General features: G+C 40.0%; 1 protein-coding gene across 1 annotated transcript; it reads left to right on the forward strand.

Moving 5' to 3' along the window:
- Window positions 1–734: 734 nt before the first annotated feature.
- pip4p1a (phosphatidylinositol-4,5-bisphosphate 4-phosphatase 1a) lies at window positions 735–21,331 on the forward strand. The gene is made up of 7 exons (XM_058418589.1): window positions 735–951; window positions 11,107–11,300; window positions 11,650–11,756; window positions 12,345–12,450; window positions 16,340–16,392; window positions 18,542–18,632; window positions 18,714–21,331. Exons 1-7 carry the CDS (start codon window positions 834–836, stop codon window positions 18,855–18,857), a joined length of 813 nt encoding a protein of 270 aa, XP_058274572.1. The 5' UTR covers window positions 735–833; the 3' UTR covers window positions 18,858–21,331.
- Window positions 21,332–22,772: the final 1,441 nt, after the last annotated feature.

Consider the following 22,772-nt stretch of genomic DNA (forward strand, 5'->3'; position numbering starts at 1 on the left):
ATTGACCAGAAGATCGGGGTTCAAGCAGGCTTGAGCCACCACCGCCCCTAAAGGAGGAAGTGATGTCATGGAGGACCAGGGTGCCCAATTACATGTTAAGGAGCAGGCATGCTTACAGTAGATTTTCCTTTATGAACCAACTACACCTCCTAGACTGATTAACTATTTTACTTTAAAAAATAGCTTTAAATTCAATCTTATTTGTACTGTGCTTATACCAATGCATATTGTCACAAATTTATTGTACAGGAATATACAAATTCAAAATAAATATTATAATATTTATAATTTAGATTTATCCCTAATAATATATTGATCTTTTGCTTTAGTTGCTGTCCATATACTGCTGTAACAATGAAAATATCGCCGTTGTGGGCTGAATAGTGGATTATCTTATCTTAACAAGCAAGCCAGAGCCAATAGTGGCGAGGAAAATCTCTCTGAGACGATGTGAGGAAGACTTTAGAAGAACCAGAGCCAAAGAGGAAGCCATCCTCACCTGGTGGGCAGTGGACAGTGCGACTGTCAATATTTTCCTTTCTATAACCGCACACTATATAGGAGTTTTTGACCTATACTTTACGAGTATGAGCATCTGAATAATTTCTGAATTCATTATACCCGAGCGCAGACCCGGCTGCAGCAAACAGCAGCTAGATAGGATGTTTTCGCTCAGGTCAACACTGTTTCCGAGAGGAGCAGGCAGTAGCAAAAACGCGCATGCGTTGACGTTGCCACGGTAGCCGGTCTGTAACCATGTGACGAAAGCGCGTCCAGCTGCGCTGCTCGGTGGTTTGACAGTGCGCCCCGTTTCTCCGTGTCTTGCTCTCGCCATGGCAGACGGCGAGCGCTCACCGTTACTTTCAGACCTCGGCGATGGGACTGCTGGCGGCGGAATCGGCGGCGTTTCTCCTGGACCGAGTCCGTTTTCGCAACCCAACAAACCGCAGAGTGAGTATAGATTGCTAGCTTAGTACAGAGCCAGTCCCTATAGCGGTGCTGTCATAGATAGGCCCGGGCTGAGTGCTGTGTACAGAAAAGATAGATGTGTAATCATGTTGTTTTTGTGCATTTTATTGTTCATGTTCGTGTTCTAGGGAGTAATTAGCTGCTGGTTGCGTGAGCAACTGTGGTGTTTCTTGCACTGCACAGGGCAAGGTACGTTTATTTTTGTGAGCATGCTGGTTGCTCGGAGATTTTTGGCTAATTGCTTAGGAAGCTAGCAACTTCCGCATCCGGTGTGCAGCATTAGATGGGTGCCTGACTAATTTCTTTTGAATTAAACAGTTTAGTAAAAATAAAATGAAAGCAATGCTCTTAACACTAATCTGCTTGTTTTAGCCAGCAGCCAGTTTTACAGCACCAGTACTATCTACATAAAGAATGTCCTCAGTTGCACACGGAGTGGAAGGTGTGCGCTCTCGCCTATCAACAGACCGAAACGATTGTTTTGGAGCCAGCAGAGCTGAAGAGTTTTTACATTAGATTTAAATTGGCCAAGATTTCAGTGAACCACACGATTACACAAACTAACAGGACACGTTTTTTATTCAAAAGTAGGTGACGATTACAAACAGTGCGTATGCTGATCAATGTAATCACTCGTAATATTATATTGTAAAGATCTTATCCATTTGCTGACACACACAGTGCCGAAGTATGTAGCAGCGCGTTATTTCCTCTTTTTTGGGCGAAAGTTCCCGTTTATTTTCCTTTTAATCAGAATCAGGTGTTCCAATCACTTCCATGGCCACAGGTGTATAAAATCAAGCACCTAGGCATGCAGACTGTTTTTACAAACATTTGTGAAAGAATGGGTCGCTCTCAGGAGCTCAGTGAATTCCAGTGTGGAACTGTGATAGGATGCCACCTGTGCAACAAATCCAGTCGTGAAATTTCCTCCTAAATATTCCACAGTCAACTGTCAGCTGTATTATAAGAACGTGGAAGGGGTTTGGGAACGACAGCAACTCGGCCACGAAGTGGTAGGCCACGTAAACTGACGGAGCGGGGTCAGCGGATGCTGAGGCGCATAGTGCGAAGAGGTCGCCAACTTTCTGCAGAGTCAGTCGCTACAGACCTCCAAACTTCATGTGGCCTTCAGATTAGCTCAAGAACAGTGCGCAGAGAGCTTCATGGAATGGGTTTCCATGGCCGAGCAGCTGCATCCAAGCCATACATCACCAAGTGCAATGCAAAGCGTCGTATGCAGTGGTGTAAAGCACGCCGCCACTGGACTCTAGAGCAGTGGAGACGCGTTCTCTGGAGTGACGAATCGCGCTTCTCCATCTGGCAATCTGATGGACGAGTCTGGGTTTGACGGTTGCCAGGAGAACGGTACTTGTCTGACTGCATTGTGCCAAGTGTAAAGTTTGGTGGAGGGGGGATTATGGTGTGGGGTTGTTTTTCAGGAGCTGGGCTTGGCCCCTTAGTTCCAGTGAAAGGAACTCTGAATGCTTCAGCATACCAAGACATGTTGGACAATTCCATGCTCCCAACTTTGTGGGAACAGTTTGGAGCTGGCCCCTTCCTCTTCCAACATGACTGTGCACCAGTGCACAAATCAAGGTCCATAAAGACATGGATGACAGAGTCTGGTGTGGATGAACTTGACTGGCCTGCGCAGAGTCCTGACCTCAACCCGATAGAACACCTTTGGGATGAATTAGAGCGGAGACTGAGAGCCAGGCCTTCTCGTCCAACATCAGTGTGTGACCTCACAAATGCGCTTCTGGAAGAATGGTCAAAAATTCCCATAAACACACTCCTAAACCTTGTGGACAGCCTTCCCAGAAGAGTTGAAGCTGTTATAGCTGCAAAGGGTGGACCAACGTCATATTGAACCCTATGGATTAGGAATGGGATGTCACTTAAGTTCATATGCGAGTCAAGGCAGGTGAGCGAATACTTTTGGCAATATAGTGTGTGTGTGTGAGTGTATATATATATATATATATATATATATAACATATAACACAAAGTGATATTTTGTTGTTTACATGCAACATGACTTACAAGCAACATGACACTTTTATCTACAGGTACAAATTAAAACAAGATCAGAAATTGACATGTTGACATTTCTTAATAAAGAACTGAATATTTAATGGGGTGTCCTAATTTTTTCACATGACTGTATGTGTGTGTGTGTGTGTATATATATATATATATACACACATACACACACACACACACACACACACACACTATATTGCCAAAAGTATTCGCTCACCTGCCTTGACTCGCATATGAACTTAAGTGAAATCCCATTCCTAATCCATAGGGTTCAATATGACGTCGGTCCACCCTTTGCAGCTATAACAGCTTCAACTCTTCTGGGAAGGCTGTCCACAAGGTTTAGGAGTGTGTTTATGGGAATTTTTGACCATTCTTCCAGAAGCGCATTTGTGAGGTCACACACTGATGTTGGACGAGAAGGCCTGGCTCTCAGTCTCTGCTCTAATTCATCCCAAAGGTGTTCTATCGGGTTGAGGTCAGGACTCTGTGCAGGCCAGTCAAGTTCATCCACACCAGACTCTGTCATCCATGTCTTTATGGACCTTGCTTTGTGCACTGGTGCACAGTCATGTTAGAAGAGGAAGGGGCCAGCTCCAAACTGTTCCCACAAAGTTGGGAGCATGGAATTGTCCAAAATGTCTTGGTATGCTGAAGCATTCAGAGTTCCTTTCACTGGAACTAAGGGGCCAAGCCCAGCTCCTGAAAAACAACCCCACACCATAATCCCCCCTCCACCAAACTTTACACTTGGCACAATGCAGTCAGACAAGTACCGTTCTCCTGGCAACCGCCAAACCCAGACTCGTCCATCAGATTGCCAGATGGAGAAGCGCGATTCGTCACTCCAGAGAACGCGTCTCCACTGCTCTAGAGTCCAGTGGCGGCGTGCTTTACACCACTGCATCCGACGCTTTGCATTGCACTTGGTGATGTATGGCTTGGATGCAGCTGCTCGGCCATGGAAACCCATTCCATGAAGCTCTCTGCGCACTGTTCTTGAGCTAATCTGAAGGCCACATGAAGTTTGGAGGTCTGCAGCGATTGACTCTGCAGAAAGTTGGCGACCTCTTCGCACTATGCGCCTCAGCATCCGCTGACCCCGCTCCGTCAGTTTACGTGGCCTACCACTTCGTGGCTGAGTTGCTGTCGTTCCCAAACACTTACACGTTCTTATAATACAGCTGACAGTTGACTGTGGAATATTTAGGAGCGAGGAAATTTCACGACTGGATTTGTTGCACAGGTAGCATCCTATCACAATTCCACGCTGGAATTCACTGAGCTCCTGAGAGCGACCCATTCTTTCACAAATGTTTGTAAAAACAGTCTGCATGCCTAGGTGCTTGATTTTATACACCTGTGGCCATGGAAGTGATTGGAACACCTGATTCTGATTATTTGGATGGGTGAGAGAATACTTTTGGCAATATAGTGTATGTTTCTACTTTATCCCAAGAACAAATATAAATAAAAAAATCTCTACTTTTTGAACTGTTACTAGTACTATTTGAACTAGCTATGTGACTATGCTGGCTATTACTCTGAACATATGGTGTCATTGTTAGCTAGCTAGTTAGTCAGTCTCAATGTTATAACAGAGAACAAACAACTGAATTAACTTGCATCAGCTGCTGTTCAGTGACACTGGATAACATTGGGCTGTCCAACAATTTTTAACAGTGCTAAACTCAGTAGCATTCAAATTTTGTTCACACAAAGTATAACCCGAATTTATGTGTCTGTATCCTGTAATATAAAATACAGATTCTGAGTTTCTTCCCTGGGGTATCAGAGTCCAAACACCTCTCTGGATACAGATGCTCCTCTATAGGGCTTGCAGCTATGAAGTGAAAAGACGAAACATATGGCCATTTTAGTGATTTCTTTAAATTTAAAGCTTTTAAGTAGAAGAGGTTCTTCATTTGTAGGAGAAGGATGGAGCTTGTACTGCACCTCACATCCACCTTCAACTCTGGTGCACAATTTAAACAGCCCTATCGTGATAGGGTTAGATTTACATGGGGTCCCTGGGGTAATTTTAGGTATGCACGATATGAAAAATTTAAACCGATACCGATAACCAATAATTAAGTCCTTCTCATGGCTGATTCCGATACCGATAACAAATGAGTTCATATTATTATATTAAGATTTTCATATAATCTGCAGTTTGTGCACCCAGGAGAATAGAAAATCTAAGGTGCACTGATGAAACTGATATTTTAGTAGCTCTGGCATAACTGTAATAGCAGACTAACAGACTCTTCAGATGTTTTTATTTTTTGTGTAAGGCACTACAATAAGAACAGAAAGGGTTTAGCAGAACTATGGTTTATCTGCAGTTAACAACTCATTAACAACAAATTTATATTCAAGTATTTCATGCATAACAAAGAAATGCATCTATTCAACCTTTTTAGTGCATGAGGATGAGGAAGGTATATAGACCTTAAGTCACATGCTCCGTGTTAGCTGCAGCAGCTGCTTCATATTCTTTTAAATCTTTTAATACAGCTTCGCCACGATGACGACCCCTCAAGTGAGAGATAAGATTTGTTGTGTTAAAACTTGACGCCTTTTTACCTCCTCTCGAAATCCTTGCTGAACATGCGTTGCAAATAGTCCTTCGCTGCCACAGGGAAAAACTTCCAGACCGGCAAAGACATGTTCACAGATGATGACCTAATGAGTGTGACACAGGCTGAGAGTCACTGCAGGTTAAAGCTGCAGTCACGTGCACTCGGAAAGCGGATTAATCTCGGATAAATCAGACTGATTGATTGATTTACCAGCAAGCACACTTTATCGGATCTAGTTATCAGATTTAATTTACACTACTCACAAAAAGTTACGGATAAATCAGTTTGGTGTAGAGAAGGTCAAGTTAAGTTCACCTGTAAAGGTTACAGTACATTTTAGGTGCATCCTGAAATTTCACCCGAAAGCCGAATATCCTTAACTTTTTGTGAGTAGTGTAAATTAAATGCGATAATTAGATCCGATAAAGTACACTTGCTGGTAAATCAATCAATCAGTCTGATTTATCCGACTATGTCGGCCGATAATTTGTCTATCCGATAAATATCGTGCATCCCTATCCCTATTTTTCGTATTTTACAGGTGCCCCTCGCTGACTTTCTGTCAGGATCACTGGATGTTAGTGTTTTTTTCTGTCTTCCTCTTTTTTCTGCCTTATACTATTTTTTCGACAAACTAAGATTAAAGATTAAAACTGTGTTGTGATATTAACGGTCCCATCCGTTGTTAGAAAAAAGACATTTGTTTGCTACTACAGGGCATATTTAATTTTATAGCATACACATAAAATGGGAGCCAGAGTCTCTGCTCTTCTACAGTGCCTCTGTCAGCTTGCACATTCACAACAGCTTGTTGTGAATGGAGCATGATCATTTGACATGAAGCAAACATACAGGTCCATAGAATACACAGTCCACCAGAAACATACAGCTACTGTGGTCATTTTATTGCTATCTGGAATGCAAAAATTTACCATGTGCATAGATGCTGTGAGAGGTGTACAAGCTGGTCAGTTGTCTTACATGCAACCAGACTTTCAGCCAGAGTTCTAACAAACAAAATAAAACAGTATTTAACAGACATAAATTATATACTTTATATTAAGGCCCAAGTCTGGTGCCAAATTACAGAAAATGTGAATTCTATGTGAATTAAGTGAGCTAAAAAGAAAATGGTTTGACATGAAAACAGAAAATATATACACTCCTGGAGTACTTAATCAGGAATACCCTTACATATTTGTGCAATTATCAGTTATTTGTGCAATTATCTGATTCTGTGGCAGTGGTACCCTGATCAAGCACTTTCCACAGGGGAACTTTTTTTTTTTAAATTGTTTTTATTGTAAGTGACTCGTTGAATTCCCTTGCATTTTAAAGCACCTTCCCTGATGCTGGAAAAGCAGGAGGGTATAGGAAGCCTGATGTTGGTATGCAGCACACTGGGGACTATACAGCACTGTACAGCTTAAGACATACCAAACTGGTCTAGAGCTGCATAATTCTGGATCAGAAGAGAAACTCTTTTTTGCTTTTTTTTGGCATAGAATCGAGAGGATTCTGTTTGAGAATTTTTTTTGTTTTCGTGATTTACAAACCGTGCACATTATAGCAAACAAGAAAACATCCTTGGCTCGTCTGTATGTCTATTTAGGGCAGTGCCTCTCCAAAATATTCATCTACTTAAAGCCATGGAACCCATGGGACTTGAATCAGTCCTAAATTATTAATTTGTAAATGTGTTCAGCATTATTCCAAAAATATTTTGGGAGATTCTAGACGATTTTAAGTCACAAAGTGAGATGGATATGTTGAAATATAGCGCATGGCTTTGGCAGATGGCTTGGCCATGTTATGATTGTACTAAGTGGGGCAGCTCCTCAACAGCTCCTCACATTTTTCCATTGTAAATCTGTGGGGAAAATTGGAATGCAGCACAACCTTATTGAGACAAATTAAATAACTTATTAAATGACAAGTTAAATTGAGATCATGATTTTTTTTTAATTCGTAAGTGACGGTGCAAGAAAAAACACCTATTAATGGTATATGTCAAACTAATGTATGAAGGAAATAGCTACTTTTTTCACACTGTCTAGCTAGTACACTGAAGCATTCTTGAATGGCTGTTTTGAATGTCTTTTTTGTTTCAATTTATGGTTTTTTTTTTTTTTTGCTGTCTTGCTGTCTTTATTCTTTTCATATTTAATATGTCTGTGTTTAATGACATTCATACTGTTGTGCTCAAACGTTTGCATAACCTTAGACAATTAGTATCGTATATGTACCATTTTTAAAACATGAGTGAGCAGGATTCATATTCAACTGTAGGTTATAACAGAGTGGCAAAATCATAAAACAAACATGGCAAGATGAAAAAATGAGATGATCCCTGTTTAAAAGTCCTGGTATCTTAATATACTTAATACCCTTTAGCATCAATAACTGTGTGCAGTCTTTTGTAATAGTTGTCTGTGAGGCCCCAAATTCATTTAAGATCTCCCCAGAACCTTCACCTTTTTCTGCTGTAACCACTGGAGGGTCAACTTGACCTTGTGCTTAGGGTCAGTGTTGTGCTGGAAAGTCTAAGAGTGTCCCATGCTCAGCGCTCTTTCTTGTGAAATCGTTCTTGGTCTACCTTGGCTTGGTATCAAGAGATCCCCGAATTTTCCACTTCTTATTAAATGATTGAACAGTACTGAATGGCATTTTCAAGGCTTTGGATATTTTTTTTTCCATCTGTTTTCATCTTTAGAAAGTTCCACTACCTTAATACTCAACTGTATGAAATAACCGAATTTCACAAAATTTTTCTTTTTAATTTTGTGCATATAATACACTTGGTGTTGTAATCTACATATAACAATAGTTATTTATGCAAATGATATGATTTGCTGATCAGCTGAGGCTAACATTAACATATTCTGCCTCTGTACATTAACATCTTACACACACTCAGGTCTAAGATTAGGACACCAGTGTTTTACTTGAATGCCAATTATTATATGCAAATTCCTTTATAAATGATTTACAAATTAAATTGGGTTGTAGCAACTCGCAGCTAAGGGGTCAGAACACAGACACAGTAGAAGGCTCAATCTATCAGCAAATTAACATGTTAAATTTGGATGCTTGGTCACATACCCAGCTGTTGCAGGTGGTAGTTCACTAGTCCCACTCGCTTGAGGACTGTGTGCAAAGACCCAGGGAACTTTCATTTAGTGCTGAATAGTAGTAGAAGCCCCCAGTCAAACTAGTTGAAACTTGCAGGGCTGGGCCAGCTGGTTATAGGTTTGCTCCTGCTCTGGTTCTGCCTCCTCTATGTGTTTCACAATGAGGTGTTTTGAGCATGACAGACAGGACATTAGAAAGGACGAGGTCCCAGTTCCTCCCCTTCTCATTCATCACTGGCTATGGCCAGCAGAGCCCAACCATTAATTTTGATGCAAAGGACGTATCTTGGTCAGGCAGGAGGTCTTTTGGGATCCCCATATGGCTGAAGAGAAGAACAAATTCCCTGGTGATGTTCTGATGTTCTGGAAGGTGGTTTAATGGTGTAGGACTGTCTAGGAGTATCATGGCCCCAGGTGGATTTTGGGACTGGCCTTACCAGAGCCATACCCACCTTTTTGAATGCAGGTTTGTTCAGGTGAGATGGCACTGGGGACACTGCAGAAGGTCCACTTGCAGAACTGCAGCCACGTTGTTGAAAGTACCACTTACTGTGTGTTAACTGTTTTGCTCTTGTCAGTGAAGCACCAGCTGAGAAAACAGAAAAGAGCTGTTATAGGAGACTGTCTTATTTGAAGTTTAAGCTAGGCCTTTAGGGGCTCCAGCAGCATGTGTAAGGTGTATATTAGAAGCCAGAGTGCCAGGCATAGCAAGTTATCCTAGGTTCTTGGGCAAGCATACGTTCTCAAAGGAAGTTTTTCATGTAGGAGCTGTTGATGAGTCAAAATGTTGTTGAGGTGTGTAAATTGGAGAAAGCGATATTGGATGCAGTATTGTGTTCTGGCCACATTTCAATGCAGCTGTGTAGCTTAAAGCAGGTTATGGTCACTGGACTGCTGGATGTCCAGGTGGTGCTCTGAAAGCTATGGGGTCTTTATAATTCTTTGGAGCAGTTTTGCGGGCAAGGCTGGTCTGCTAGGTTGACGTGTCCTTCCCACTCAAGAAGGTGTTGCTCTCATTAGTTGCAGCTTAGCACATGGTCTCAGAACAGGCCTAAATATTCAGTAATAGGGCAGGGAGCAGAACAGACTAAACCAACCAGCCATCTTCTGGCTGCAATGAGTCATCACCCAGGTTTCACAGCATTGAGACTGTGTCTGTTCCTCGAGCTAAACGGAAATGTAGAAATACTCAAAGTTTGTTATAGTAACTTGGTTAGCAAACAATTAGATCATAGTGACTGCATAGTCAGCACCTTTGTTTTGAATTTAGGACTGTTATATTAGATTCAGTTCGTTGGCATTGGTGGCTCAGTGGCAGGTTTCTTGCCTGCCATGCAGAAGGCCCAGCCACTGGAGGGTTGCGTCAGGAAGGGCATCTGGCATAAAACCTGTGCCAAATCGTTGTGCGGATCAGTTGGTCCTCTGTGGCGACCCCTCATAGGGATCAGCTGAAAGAAGATGATCATACATATTAGATTCAGTTCAGTTTATTTTTATAGCAAGTGGCAATTTATTATAAAGTGCAAAGTTAAGTTACTATTTATCCCTAACGAACAAGCCTGAAGCAACAGTGGCAAGGAAAAACTCCCTGAAATGATACGAGTAAGAAACCTTGAGTTGAGAAGGAAACCCATCCTCATTTGGGTGACACTGGACAGTAAACTATGTAAATGTAATGTCCTTTCGTCAACAGTTTATATTCACATGGAATTGTGCAACCAAGAACTCTTGAACTAACAGGTCAGCTCTTGAACTAATAGGTCAGTGTAATTTCTGAGTTCATTATAGACTTAACACTAATTCATTCCTGATGAAAACTGACGCATTGATGCAATGGCAGTTCAAAGCAATAGTCTATATCGCCACATAGAGCCACCCAGCTCTATTCCCAGCAGCAATGATCACCACCAAGTGAGGAGACTTCAAACAGGGGTAGAATGTATGGATGGGTCAGGTAGATCTGGAAAGAATAAGCTGTCACACTGGAAACTAAGAACACTGGGAGCTCGGGACTGGGACGTAAAGCTCGAGGGAGAGAGAGACTGAGAGAGACTGAGTGGAAAAAGAGAAACAAAAAGAGAGAGAAAAATATTCTGTATGCTACTGATCATGTGATGGTTAAAGACAAAGTACTTGCAGTGTGCAGCCAGGGACTCCGGTAAGACTAGCTATCACAGCATAACTATAAAAGGGAGAGCCAGAAGGTAACACAGACATGAGGGCTTCCTGGGACATAAAGCATCCAACTAATTCATAGTCAGTAAGATCTCTTGTATCAAAATCACGAGATGCTTTTTTTTTAAATACATTTGCTTATTATGTGACAGTAGTCTTTACACCAAAATCATGAAATGCTAAATCAAATTGTCATCCCTCAGGTTTCCCGCCGTTTCCAAGCCCGTCTCAGCCCTCTGTGCTTTTGGGAGAGGATCCTCCACCCTACTCACCCCTGACATCACCTGAGAGTGGCAGTGCCCCTGTGATCAGCTGCCGTGTGTGTCAGTCTCTTATCAGTGTTGAGGGCAAGATCCACCAGCACGTGGTCAAGTGTGGTGTGTGCAATGAAGCAACTGTAAGTCCATGAAAATGCATAAAGCTCATTTCCGTGCAGTACCAAAGGTCCCAGTTAAATGGTCTTTGGGACCTGCCAATAGGAACTAATAGTGTTTGGTTGGACTAACAACATTTTTTTGGCTCATGCTGTAGTCTGGTTCATTGGTACTGTTTGTACTATATAAAGTAAAAAAAAAAGTGCTGCTTTTTTGCATTAAGCAGGATGAGATAAAATAGGTAGCAGTTGAGCTTTATTTTTGAAGTTTAGCTGCTACTGACATTAAGTCAATTCCCTCCCTTTCTCTCATGCAATCTTTCTAATACTTCAGGTGATTTTTGTCCTTCACTATTATTCTTTCTCCTCTTAGCCCATAAAGAATGCTCCAGCTGGGAAGAAGTATGTGCGCTGTCCCTGTAACTGTCTGCTCATCTGCAAGGTCACATCTCAGCGCATCGCATGTCCACGCCCTTACTGGTGAGGCAGGGACAAAATCTCATATCAGACAACAGTTAAAGCATTTCTAAGAGTGATAGGATGTTTCTCTTTTTCCTGTTACGCTAATGAATCATGTAATTGTTCTGTATTTACTCCTAATTTGTTTGTTTTATAAGCAGGTGATGTGAATTGGTAAGAAAACAGAGTGAAAGGACATTTTAATTAAAATTTCTATACTGGAATTTAAATGACTGTTTTTCATATAAAACACAGCCTACAATTCAGGCTGAAAGTACGGAAGATTATTTGAAATGTTCTATAGATCTTTTTTTTTTTTTTTAACTGTGCTTAGCTAATGGATTGCTCCCCCTCTCTTTTTTGCAAGCTTTCCCCAAATTGATATTTGAAGCTCTTAACCTGTATTTGCACAATTTAATGCACCATGATGTTACCACATGATTTGATAATTACATGATTGAGCATTTCTCAATAAAATGCATGGTGAATGTATATGACAATTACAGGAAACTGGGAAACTGATAAATAATCAGTGTCAAAAACATTATGAATGTATTTTTAACATTACTGAACAGGGGTTAATGCACATTTTCTGTTTGTGTGTTGCAGTAAGAGGATCATTAATTTGGGGCCTGTACACCCTGGGCCAGCTAGTCCAGACCCACAGCCTAGCGGGGCCCGAGTGTCATGCGGTCACTGTAGCAACACCTTCTTGGTACTATCCTCATTAAAAATATCATAATCATTCATTTCACATAACACTGTGACAACACCATGACAACAACCAGTATAGTCATCACAGATCGCAGTAGTCGCAATATTCATTTTACTTCAGTATTTGACGATGATCTGGGTCATGGCTGATTGAGGCGGGAATACACACTGGATGGGATGCCAGTCCACTGCAGAGGCCTGGTTTATAGGTGAGAGGTGAACTGTAGAAGCAGTTGCAATGCAACCATTATTGTTTTTACACTCATCTACCACTATATTGTGTGCATCAGGAGGGCATAAAAGGTTGCAACAGTTATAAGATGGCAGGTTCAAAACTGACTTGTGATGGATGCATTTCTCTGTAAACTGTCAGACAATGTTTCTGTAAACTTCTGATTACATGATGGCTGCAACCATCATGGGTCAATAAAAATTAATAAGCCTGTTTTAAAAGCAGCTATGCCATGATACTATCTCCCCTTGACCGATGTATGTTTTAGATGATTAGCAGATCCTTTCTTTCTTCACAGAGAACAATTTACTTTACTTTACTTTACATCACCTTGGTAGTGTTTAATCTTAGTTGCTAGAACTATTGTTGCTTATCTCTTTATTTCTATGGGTAGTTCAGTCTGGCCTTCTGATTCCTACTGCTTATGAGTGGTGCATCTTGTACTATAGCTATTTCTGCCCTCAAATTCTTCATTGAATGGTAGTTTGTGATACCCCTGTGAAGGTTGTTGGTAACTGTTCTTTTGAGGGTTTTTTTTCACAATTTGTCATCATCTGCTATTGTTTTCCTTACCAGACCTATTTGATGTCTGGTTTTTAGACAATACAAATTAATGTATTAGCTATGCCCTTGCTATGGCCATGATTGATTTTTCCCTCTTTACAGCTTCAAAATGCTTTGTATTTCTCAATGCTCTCATTCTTAACAACAAATGTCTTCACGGGCAAAACCTAAGGCTTACATATGTAAACAGACAAGACAAGTGCACAGACTACAAATATTCAGGAAAATAGACAATAAACCTAGAGAAATCTTTATTAAATAATAGATATAGACTAAATATGAAAGGAAACAGAAACAAAATAATTATTGTTTACAGTATGACCAGTATAACATGAACATTTTACTGTAGTGTATGCAGTGTAGGGCCATTCTGCTGCAGATGAGTTAGAGCTACAGAAAGAGCAATAGTGAGAGAAGTAAAAAAAAAAATTTGATTCAAATAATTCCCATTAGGGTTAGTGAGTGCCATAGCTTTGGGGATAAAATATTGTTGTATATTGTGCTGGCTTTGATAGAAGTACTTTTGGAAGTAGCAAAAACATACACTTTGGTTGTGACTGTAGGACATCAGCTGCTCAGCATCCTGTAACCATTGATTGAGAGTACCCAGCCTTGCTGTATTCTAGTGCTGAGGGTCTTACAGTGTGGGTTTGTTTTCCTAGCTGTACCTGCTATATTTTATTTGTCAAGAAATCCCTAATGCACCAACAAACGGGATCTGGCATAGATTGTTTGACCTGCAGGAGAACACTAGATCTGGGTCTGACACTTTTCTCAGATTTTGTGTCCTGAAAAGCCTGTAGACTATACAAGAAAATAAAATGATAGGGACGTAGAAGGTTTTAAAGAAGAAGTTTATTACAGCGTAGCGGTAACAAAATGCATGAAATATCTTGGGCTTATCAGAGTCTAGAAGAATGCAGGAAAAATCCTGCCCAAACATTTTATACGGTTCTTTCCATTTGTAATTTAAATGGACTTTAGCTTTAAATGTTAGAGTGTAAGAACTGCATATCACCCAAATGACCTGGTGATATTATTATTTAGCCAGATGCAAATGGTGATCACGGTTTTATACACCTTTGCCCAGAGATGTCCCTGCTGTTGCTGATGTTGGATGTCCTGCTGATGCTCTCATGCTAAAATTGCTTAAATGTTATTTATTTAGTATCCGACACATATTCTTCTATTTAAGCCGTTTTGGAAGTGACATCTTGAAGTGGAATCTGGGTTGAGGCGGTCTGTAATTTCTTATAACTGCTTGCTCATTTATGATGAAATAAGCAGATGTGAGATGTGAGAAACAGGGTTATAGAGGAGGGCAAGATAGTGTCCACTGCATTTACAAATCTACAAATGAACACATTCAAGTTGTTAGTGAGCTGGTGGTCATTCAGCAGAAAGGGAGTTCTTCTCATTTTGTAGTTGGTAATCTCATGGAGGCCATTCCATACTGGTTTTAGGTTATTAGCATGTGTCTTCCACGCGTTATTATTTTCCCTTTGCTGCTTTGATCCCTTTCTACAGTGATGGGTGAATGCTGATTGGTTGGTGGAGAGGTGTGTCTGGTCGCAATACATGGAAATGGTTTGTTAGTTATGACATAACTGGTGTTTAAATCAGAGTACTTCTGTAAATACATTGGAAATGTGAAACAATCAATTGCTAAATCAATTGCTTGACCAAATGATAATTCTATTGCTAAATTTCTCAATTTTCCATTATTGCACCTTGTTCTTTCAGTGTTCTATAGATATGCTTGTACTCTGTAGACAACTCAGAAGGTTAGAGAAAGAGGAAAGCAGTGGCAGGCTTGCGAACACAAACTGCACTTTATTTTTTGTTTTGCATAACTATTTTAACTATACATGCACACTCACATTCACACACTTGGCTCTGCATGCTCAGCTCTCTTCCTCGCCCCTACTTTTCCACCTTTTTATCTCTCCCACTGCTCACTGCAACACAGGAAACGTTATTAGTAAAATTAAGCACAGGTGTGTGATTCCCACCACTTCCCACCACCTTACGCAGCTCCGCCTTCCATTCACAAAATGTTGCTCGACTATGCCCCTGCTTCCACTCCTGCACTGCTTTCTGAAAATGCTGGATAAATGCTCTGTACAAATCTCATTTTAAGTCATTTGTGCTGGGAGGTTCTCAGACTGTTGTCTTTAATAAAAAAAAATCTCCTATGAGAACAGGAAAGCTAGTACAAATCAACACAGGTTTTTCCTCCTGCTTTTCATCTTTGCTTCTCACACAGCAATATGATCACATTATTGTATGATGTATTTCTTGATAGAATCTACAATCGTGATATTGTGTTAATGTAGATATTTTAGAAAGTATGAGGCTTTATAAAAGTTGAAGCGCATTATAATGACCCGTTTAATTCTATAGGATCTCAGTTTCTTAATTAAACTAAATTTTAAATTATTGTATTCCCTCATTAATAGACTTGTGGATTTTAAATGTCTATTAAATTGAAGTGATGATACTAAAGTTGCTTATACTGCTGAATACAGACAAGTTAAAACATCCCACAAATGTTTTTAGTAAGAAGTCATTTGTTTTATAATTTATCATGCTTGGTGTACAAATATTATAATACAGTTACTATGTATTATAAATTCTGGTGTAGTTCAAGCACAGCACATCCCAGAGGACACATTTCATGTGCAAGTATAAATACTTTGCTCTTTGCAAGTGATACAGAAATATAAATCAACCTACAGAGAAGCTGTGTCACCTTTTGAACCACTGCTATGTTACAATGCAGCATATCACACCTGGAGGAAAACACTATCTAGTTTTTTTTTTCTTTGAGATCCCGTGATAACCGTGCAAAAGCTTTTTCTATTCCTGGCATTTACTGTTGCCACAATCCAATATCAACACAGCTGGTATTTTGGGCAACAGGTATTTCAGCAACAGTGATAGATTCACCATTATGATTTTTTTATTATTATTCATCTTCAACATCATTCTCAACCCATATTTTTTGTATTGTGCTATACATAGCTTTACTTTCTTAACAAAATCATCATATTCTACATCATTAATAACAGTTATTATTTTCTTCACTTTGCAGTGGACAGAGTTTACTGACAGGACCCTGGCCCGATGTCCCCACTGCAGAAAAGTGTGAGTGTCCAGTTATCCCTAAGTGACAAACCAAAAGCATTGGTGGCAATGAAAAACTTATATATATTTTTTTGTTGTTTTGCACCAATACACCAAGGCAAATTCCTTGTACGTGGAAAAACCCACAGTACTCGGCAATAAAACTGATTCTGATGCTGATATAGGAACATCCCTACTGTGAGGCATCGCAATAGTCCAACCTAGAGGTAGCAAACAAACTAGATTTTGATTAAAATGTTCTACATCATGTAGTGAAAATAAATTTATTGGCAATATTTCTGAAAAAGGCTATCTAAGTAATATTATTTACATATGCTTCAAGTAATCACACCAAGGTCTTTCACTGCTACACATGATGTAACTGGCCATGATGTAAGGCCAACCACATCATATGAGTTTACAACATAATCACATAGCTGACTTCTACCTAACTTTGGTCCTAGTAGAAGTATTTACTGTCTTGTCAGAATTTAGTAGATGGAAGCTACTCAACATTCAGTGTCTAATGTCCTTTACACATGGCTCACCTTTGTAAAGCTGGTGGCTGTCATTTGGATTTGGAATTGTCTGACTTTTAATACTTTGAATTGCCTATTATTTAAATTGGTGTAACTGCTCAACAAAATTAAAGGAACACTTTTTAATCAGAGTATAGCATCACGTCAGTTAAACTCCTGGGATATTGATCTGGTCAGTTAAGTAGCAGAGGGGGTTGTTAATCAGTTTCAGCTGCTTTGGTGTTAATAAAATTAACAACAGGTACACTAGATGAGCAACAATTAGAAGACCTCCAAAACAGGAATGGTTTTACAGTTGGATGCCACTGACATTTTTTTCCCTACTCATCTTTTCTGGCTGTTTTTCACTAGTTTTGCATTTGGCTAGGGTCAGTGTCACTACTGGTAGCATGAGGTGATACCTGGACCCTATAAAGGTTGCACAGGCAGTCCAATCCTCCAGGATGGCACATCAATACATACCATTGCCAGAAGGTTGGCAATGGTCTCAAGAGTGTGGAGGAGATTCCAGGAGACAGGCAGTTACACTAGGAGAGCTGGACAGGGCCGTAAAAGGTCCTTAAACTATCAGCAGGACCAGTATCTGCTCCTTTGTGCAAGGAGGAACAGGATGAGCACTGGCAGACTCCAGCAGGCCACTGGTGTGAATGTCTCTGACCAAACAATCAGAAACAGACTTCATGAGGTTGGTCTGAGGGCCCCACGTCCTCTAGTGGGCCCTGTGCTTACTGCCCGGCACCGTGGAGCTCAATTGGCATCTGCCATTGAACACCAGAATTGGCAGGTCCACCACTGGCACCCTGTGCTTTTCACAGATGAGAGCAGGTTCACCCTGAGCACATTTCTGCCTGCAACATCGTACAGCATGACTGGTTTGCTGGTGGGTCACTGATGGTCTGGGGAGGCATATCCAAGGAGGGACTCACAGACCTCTACAGGCTAGACAATGGCACCCTGACTGCCATTAGGTATATACGCTGGTGCAGTGGGTCCTGGGTTCCTCCTGGTGCACAACAATGCCCAGCCTCATGTGGTGAGAGTATGCAGGCATTTCCTGGAGGATGAAAGAATTGATGCCATTGAATGGCCCCCAGGCTCACCTGACCTAAATCCAGCAGAACACCTCTGGGACATTATGTTTTGATCCATTCGCTGCCGCTGCCAGGTTGCACCTCAGATTGTCCAGGACCTCAGTGATGCCCTGGTCCAGATCTGAGAGGAAATACCCCAGGACACCATTCATCATCTCATTAGGAGCATACCCCGATGTTGTCAGGCATGCATACAAGCACATGGGGGCCATACAAACTACTGAATACCATTTTGAGTTGCTGCAATGAAATTTCAGCAAAATGGACTAGCCTGCTGCATCATTTTTTCACTTTGATTTTTGGGGTGTCTTTGAATTCAGCCCTCTGTAGGTTGATAATTTTCCTTTCCAGCAAACAATAGGGCATCCTTTCGTTCCTAACACATTACCCAGTCCATATCAGTATATTTTTCCCCATTGAGGTCTGATGTGTTTTCAAAGCGTTCCTTTAATATTATATATATTAATTTTATATATATTAATTTTTTTTATATATATATTCACTTCAACATTTAAAGCTTTAAAACTGAATCTGCTGCAGTTCTTCAATTGGCCAGACATACCCAAGGAGGCGGAGTCTCTGGTGTTTCCTCCTCTGCTTGTTGTTCAGCATCTCGGCTGCTGGACTTATTGTGAGTGTAAACTGACCTTCTTCTCTTTGCTTCTTTTCTTCCCTGAAATGTGTTAATTTCTAAACAACTTGCTCTCCACAGGGGGGGACATGGTCTAAGGCACAAGTGTATGGAGGGATATATGCTGCTTGGGTGGCCATGCTGCTACTGGTTGTGGTGACTTTGGCCAGAGCACTCTACTGGACCTGCCTACGGGTCAGCCAACCTCTGCAGAATTTCACATAGAAAGAGAGTGGGGGGTGGGGGGTGGTCTGGGTGGCACTTGGGTGGTGGAAGGAATGGTAGCAGGGTAGAAATTGGGCAACGGAGTCAGACTGGTGGTAAATAGTCTAAGAAAAATGCTGATGAATACAGTAAGGATGAAATATGAAGCATTAAGCCATGTAAAATAATGAGAAAGATAATAGAATAGTCTGCTGAGTCTGATGGTTGACTGGATTGAAGGATTGGGCTGAAAATAGTTATTTGTTTTAAGTAAATATTTATTGAGCTGAGCATTGGATCAAGTGGTTTTACTGATGACTGATGTGCAAACCTACTGACACCAAATTCTAGTGGCCCTGAATATTTTAATCTCGCATGTGACACATATTCATATGAAAGACTCTGACACTGTATCATCAACAGTGGTAGGAGTCTAGCAGATTTTTTGGCATAGTTGACACTACATGACAGACATAAATGCTCACACACAATCCATCAGCTGTTTTTGACTCTATAACTGGAAATTTGCCTCAACACGAGAGCACCAGAGGTGTCAAGTAGAGTTAGTCCTGACTGATTAGTTGTGTGTTACTATAATGTACAGTCATACATATTAGAATAAGTGCATTTGTGAATGCTGTCAGTATCAGTGCATCTGCAGTCCAAAGCATCAAGAAGCCTGAGAGAGACAGAGAACAGGCTGCTGTCTGTCCTCCACAGTGTGCTGTCCCACCTCCATTCTCAGCCCATATGACCTTATAAACACATACTTACTCCTAATCTGTGATTATACATAGGCATAACTATATATTGTGAAGTTAAATTAGTTAGCATTAATCAAAAGTATTGTCATATATATTATGAACTTATGAGGCCTAACAAATAACATAAATCAGTAACTGAGAATTCAGAGCAAAAGTCTCACAGCGTTTTTAATTTGTATTCACATGCTTGCCAGGCATGGTTGAAAAATTCGGTCACATTTTTTGATGCACATTCACTTCAGATCTTTGTGAAACAATTAACATAATATGGTCGGTAAGCATGATTGTCATACAGCTAATAAATTTCATTTAAGAATTGCACATATGAGCAAACAGAATATTGTGACCAACATACTAAATTCCAGAAGGGGGTGCTGTAGTAATGTTGTTTTTGTATTATTTGTATTCTTTTACATAGTACAAAAATCCCATTTTATGATTTTGACATGTGTCTACACCTAGATGAATAGTCTCACATTCCCATGTTGTTTTTTTCTGTAGACAGTCTTTTTTCTTTTCTCTTTTTTTCCCCTTTCAGTCTGAATTTGTTATTCTTTTAATGACTGCACCATTGCACTAAGAGGATCTAACAGTTCCTTGAAACCTTTTTTCTGTAAACACTACAGCTTTTTTTCTTCTTTAAATTAGTGTTCATGTACTAACCATGAGAACAATTATTGTAATTTGTACACACACTCTGCCTGATGAGAACTATAGAGCTGAAAGGTGTGTTGGGCATTTCTTATTTATGATCTGAAGGATTATGCTGAAGTCACCATTACATGACATTTGTCATGACATTTGACTTGAATATGATACAGCTGTGGTCATATAAAATGTACTAATCACATGTATGTTTTTGTATTTAACTGCTGTGTGTTAAAGGTCAGTTTAGGACTTTAGGCACCACTTATTATTGTTGTTATTTTTATTAAGAATAAAAACCCTTTTATTAAAAAAAAACAAAACACCTCTTTAATATACCATTGGATCAATGCACCAAGAGTGCCTGATTATGTATTATTTAAGAATATTTTGCCACATTTTATTCCCTTCAATATTTTTCACTTGCATGTCTAGCTGGTTTGCAGCATCACTGTAGTAAATGGACAGTTGTGAACTGCTGGTCATTATGATTTGTTGGGGGGGGGGACTGTACTGTGATTAGCAATCTGTTCTGACACAACTGATTTAAAGAATCGGGCAATTGTTGCTTAATAAACTTGTATGAGGTCCAAAAGTACAAGACTTGGAGTGAAAACTACTGCTCTGTATGGTGAATGAATGTCTCCTGCAAAAACATAGTGAACAAAGTTTGCATAGTTCAAAAGGTATGTGGTGTCACTGAAGAGGAAGGGCTACAAGACTGGGTTCTGGGTTTATGCTGCTGTAATGCGTACTACTCTGTGATTATTGGTGTGAAAGTTTACAGTGATTAGAAAAAGATATCATTGTCCTGTATTGGTATAAATAATGTCACAAGATATGTATGATTGTTTTATTCTGCTTTACACTCCAAAATGAGATGGCATGAGATGAAACGTCTTGGTGTCTCAATCCAGGCGCAGAGGTGCCTTTGTCCTAAACTGTACGCTTTAATGTTATAAGTACTGATACCAATCTTATTTATGCCAAGAACATTGAGACCAGAATGAGGCTTTTCTTTGAGTTTGTTTGCAAATGATAAGTTTGTTACAAGGCATGAAGACAATATAAAAATAAGAAAACAATCATTTTAGTCACTGTGCTTTCTTTATTCACACACATTCGCTAATTTATTTGACAATTACTTATCCGATTTTAAGAAAATTCATTAAGTAGACTTTTTTCTCAGACACACTCGTCTCTTGTTTCATGCGGATGTATTTTTTTTTTCCTCAAAGAGAGTAAGAGAGATGAGAAACATACAAAAAGCTTTCAGAAACCACAAATCCCTTAGCCCAGGAGATAACAGGGAGAAAGTGGTGGTGGTGGTGGTGGGGGAGTCAGCATTAATGGATGGGAAGGAAACGATACAAAGAATGTAACTCAGATGCAGATGTGTGTTTTTGCCCCTATAGCCCTGTTTAAGTGGCTTTTCTCAACTGGTGCTAATTAGCATGCTTACAGTCCTCCAACACACACACATCCGTATCACATACATATATATCCTACTAAAAGATGCACAAACACTCAAACCTTCTGTTTATATGATAGAGGGTATATTCCTGACTTATACCCACAATGGAAAGTGGAGAGTTTTCTTCCCCTTCTTACCATAAAGGATCACTGACCCCTGCACAAAAACACACCGGCAACTCCATCCTCTTTAATACTAAAAGGATTCAGTCTTTATGACGAGCAGCATGACCTTGTACTCATTATTACAACTTGTTTGTTCTCAGCATGAAGAGGAATTAACAGAGAGGCTTAGAATGAGAGGGATTGGCAGATTTGCTAAGGGATGGAGGAGATGGATGAGATGGAGGGCTAAGCAGCTTTAGAATAGTCAGTGTCAAAACAATCGACTGATCTCACCGCCAGTTTATTCCTGATATGAGAAGGTCTCATTATTAAAGTGAACATTGTACAAGCTGTCATAAATGAAAATCTTTCTTACTATCACAGTTCACTTAGGCATGTCTTGACTCTATACCATAATGTGGCCTGTGTGTGTATGTGTATGTGCGTGTGTGTGCACGTGCGTGTCACTGTCTCACCGTCACTAAAAGCATGCATTCAACTCAATTAGTGGTATGCATTATTAATATCTGTCTAGAGATGTATTTGTTTTTACACTGGAATTAAAAGCCTCTGGTGTCATATATCACACTCCAGAGGGAGAGAAATGGAAATAGAGCAACCAGCCCTTTTTTCTTTTTTTTTTCTTTTCTTTTTTTCTTTACATTTATTTTTAAGCACACCATTTTTTGAATGTTAAATGTATGCTTGATTATACATACACCTCCTTTATGCATTCACAGGGCATTATTTGAATGTTCTGTGATTGTATGTCGTCGGTAGTAATCCCATCTTCAGATTAATTTGTGTTTAAAACTTAGTTTGTCTGTTGTTCCTTAAATGTTTAATTTTAGTTACATATTCATAGTGATAGTATCATTTGAGCACAAAATTTTATTTTGTTTAAAAACGAAGCCTTTATTTCATTGTTTATTTATCTCGTGTTTATTAG

This window comes from Hemibagrus wyckioides, linkage group LG20 (assembly GCF_019097595.1).
Source record: "Hemibagrus wyckioides isolate EC202008001 linkage group LG20, SWU_Hwy_1.0, whole genome shotgun sequence".
NCBI classification, from domain to species: Eukaryota; Metazoa; Chordata; class Actinopteri; order Siluriformes; family Bagridae; genus Hemibagrus; species Hemibagrus wyckioides.

Excerpts from the sequence above, each read along its gene's own strand:
- pip4p1a (XM_058418589.1), top strand. The coding sequence starts at position 834 with ATGGCAGACGGCGAGCGCTCACCGTTACTTTCAGACCTCGGCGATGGG. Across the intron at positions 952-11,106 it reads GCAACCCAACAAACCGCAGA|GTTTCCCGCCGTTTCCAAGC; the intron begins GTGAGTATAGAT and ends GTCATCCCTCAG. Across the intron at positions 11,301-11,649 it reads GTGTGTGCAATGAAGCAACT|CCCATAAAGAATGCTCCAGC; the intron begins GTAAGTCCATGA and ends TTCTCCTCTTAG.